The sequence below is a fragment of the Sinocyclocheilus anshuiensis genome, unplaced genomic scaffold (assembly GCF_001515605.1).
Source record: "Sinocyclocheilus anshuiensis isolate Anshui unplaced genomic scaffold, SAMN03320099.WGS_v1.1 scaffold210, whole genome shotgun sequence".
NCBI classification, from domain to species: Eukaryota; Metazoa; Chordata; class Actinopteri; order Cypriniformes; family Cyprinidae; genus Sinocyclocheilus; species Sinocyclocheilus anshuiensis.
The window spans coordinates 834,962-837,589 of record NW_015547666.1 but is presented as its reverse complement, the minus strand read 5'-3'; the positions used below and the strand labels follow the sequence as shown (position 1 = coordinate 837,589).

The window sequence follows — 2,628 nt, the reverse complement described above, 5'->3', positions numbered from 1 at the left end:
CCTAAACAGGGTTGCCAGGTTTTCACAACAAAACCCACCCAATTGCTACTCAAAACTAGCCCAATCTCGAGGGTGTCCCCCAGTAAAAATTGCATTCCGGGGGGTAAAATACGTGTTTTTTGGTGGGGTTCCCCAGGTTATATTCACATTTCAGGTGCTAAATATCATGTTTTTGGGGTCGCTTCAACCCGCGGCAACAGTGTTAAAGTAGCCCAATTCCACAGACTTGGCAACACTGTTCCTACATGAACCTTGCGAGTCTGATCTGAAACACCCTGCATAAGCTGCTATAGACATAACTGTTCTCTATTCTAATGTATTTTAAATGTAATTTATTTCTGTGATCAAAGCTGAATTTTCAGCATCATTACTCCAGTCTTCAGTGTCACACGATCCTTCAGAAATCACTCTAATATGCTGATTTGCTGCTCAAGAAACATTTCTGATTATTATCGAAATTATTATTATGTCGAAAACAGCTGCACTGCTTAATTTTTTCTGATTATTGTATTTTTGCGATTTTGTCAGGATTCGTGATGAATAGAAAGTTCAGAAAAGCATTTATTTAAATAGAAATATTTTATTTGAAATAGAAATGTCTTTACTGTCACAATCAATTTAACGCACCCTTGCTGAATTAAAGTATTAACTTCCTTTTAACAAAAATATTAAGATGTAGAAGTTCAGTCCATCGAGATCAGACCGCGTGTAAAAGCACTGGAGAGCTGATTTATAGTAGAAATTTAAGCGTAATTCTAACTGAATGTGACTCTGACACTGTTTTTTTCATGTTTTAGGAGCCGTTCACAGAACATGTCTTTGCATCTAAAAACGCGAAAAACACAGCGCTCAGGAATGAAGTTCAGCACAGACTGCCGCCTCCACCATGTTGCGGTCAGTTGCCATGCCAACTTGCTACTGTAAACAAAAGCTCACAACGCTTGCTCCGGGGTCTCCTGATTGGTCCACTGTTTTGGAACTGACATTGATGAGCAATGCTGCATGTAAAAATGTTAATTATTTTAACTTGACACGGCGTCTTAAAAACATGGCACTCGACGCTCATGCATGCACGTGTTTACAGAAAAAAACAATGGAAAACTAGTACATTGGAATGGAAAAACGCATTCTGAGTGAACGGCCCTGAAAGCTGCTTGCTGTAAAGCGATCTACTGTATAAAGTGCTTTATAAATAAATGTGACGTGACTTCGCTTGAGTGCTGAACTGCAGAGCTGCTGTAAACATATCCACATTGTTATGGTCAGATGCTTTCTTAACTGCTGTTTTCTCACCACTGGCATTTTTGTTGTGTGTTTATTTTGTTATTTATTGGAGAGCGGGCAGCACATATTCATCTCAACATCACTCTCAGCAGCTCAGGCGGCAGCATTGGGATGTTAACTAAACAGAAAACTGCCACAAAAGATATTTCAAACTTCTTTTTACCCTTTCATGAAGAACGAGAAAGAGCTTCGCTGTCAGTGTATCCAGGCCTTTAGGATGGTAGACTGGTGGGATGCTCTTTACCTGACTGCTCTTTGATGATTCTCTGTGCTATTCTGTCAATGGTGCCCATTTTCTGTGTGAACAAGTCCAGATAGTCGCCCATGGCAGCAAATTCCGCCGGCCGTGCCCTCAGTTTATAACCACCCGTCACATACTTCACAGATTCCCCCATTTTAGTCAGCAGAGCCAGGCCTTGACGCTTATTCAAGTCCTGAAAGTCAAGCATACAGTACATCAATTCGGTCTCACGGCCAAGAAATCCCTGCCAAACCCAATGAAATCCCACTGGGTTTCTGGAAAAAGCTTTCCATGCTGGAACATATAGCCTGCTAGCAACATATTGCAAACGCTCAATGTTGTCAGGCTACTCTCAAAAAGACATCTGGATCTGGTCATAAACAGCTAATAAGGGTTTCCAGCATTGGTAAATGGCAATCCAACACATCACCGGCACAAACTGTGAGAAACTATACAAACATGAAGCATGACACATTTATGATTCCTCTACACTTAAGAGCTGTGTTTCCAAATTTAATTTCCAAATTATTTTAATTTATAAAGTCAGTTTGGACTCTGAAAATATGTTTACAAAAGTATTTAGTAATCTTACATTTACATTTACATTTATTAATTTAGCAGACACTTTTATCCAAAGCGACTTACATTTGAGGAATACAATAAGCGATTCATCATAAAGAGGCAAATAAACGCAGGAAGTGCTTGCAATACAGTTTCAGGCATTGTTCAGATTAGTACAAGCTAAACAGGGAGAGATTAAGGAAAAAGAAAGAAAGCAAAGTTTGTTTGTTTTTTGTTTTTTTTAAGATGAAGTCAAATGGTGACGAAAAAGATTAGTTTTCAGGTCCAGCCAGAAGAGCATTGCGATAGTCCAGCCTAGAAATGACAAGGGCCTGGGCAAGAAGTTGTGCAGCATGCTCCGTTAGGAAGGGCCTAATCTTTTTGATGTTGTGCAATGCAAACCTGCCAGATCGAGCAGTTTTTGCAATGTGGTCTTTGAAAGTCAGCTGGTCATCAAAGATTACACAAAGATTTCTGACTGAACTTGATGGGGTAATTGTTGATGAACCTAACTGGATGGTGAAATCATGCTGTAGAGTTGT

At 39.7% G+C, this 2,628-nt stretch overlaps 1 protein-coding gene across 1 annotated transcript in view; it reads right to left on the bottom strand.

Moving 5' to 3' along the window:
• LOC107702597 (sorting nexin-30) overlaps positions 1–2,628 on the bottom strand; it is a 25,797-nt gene that overhangs the window by 8,732 nt on the left and 14,437 nt on the right. The window contains exon 5 of the mRNA XM_016504966.1: positions 1,529–1,718. Within this exon, the coding sequence (XP_016360452.1) occupies positions 1,529–1,718 (190 nt within the window). The remainder of the gene's footprint in view (positions 1–1,528; positions 1,719–2,628) is intronic.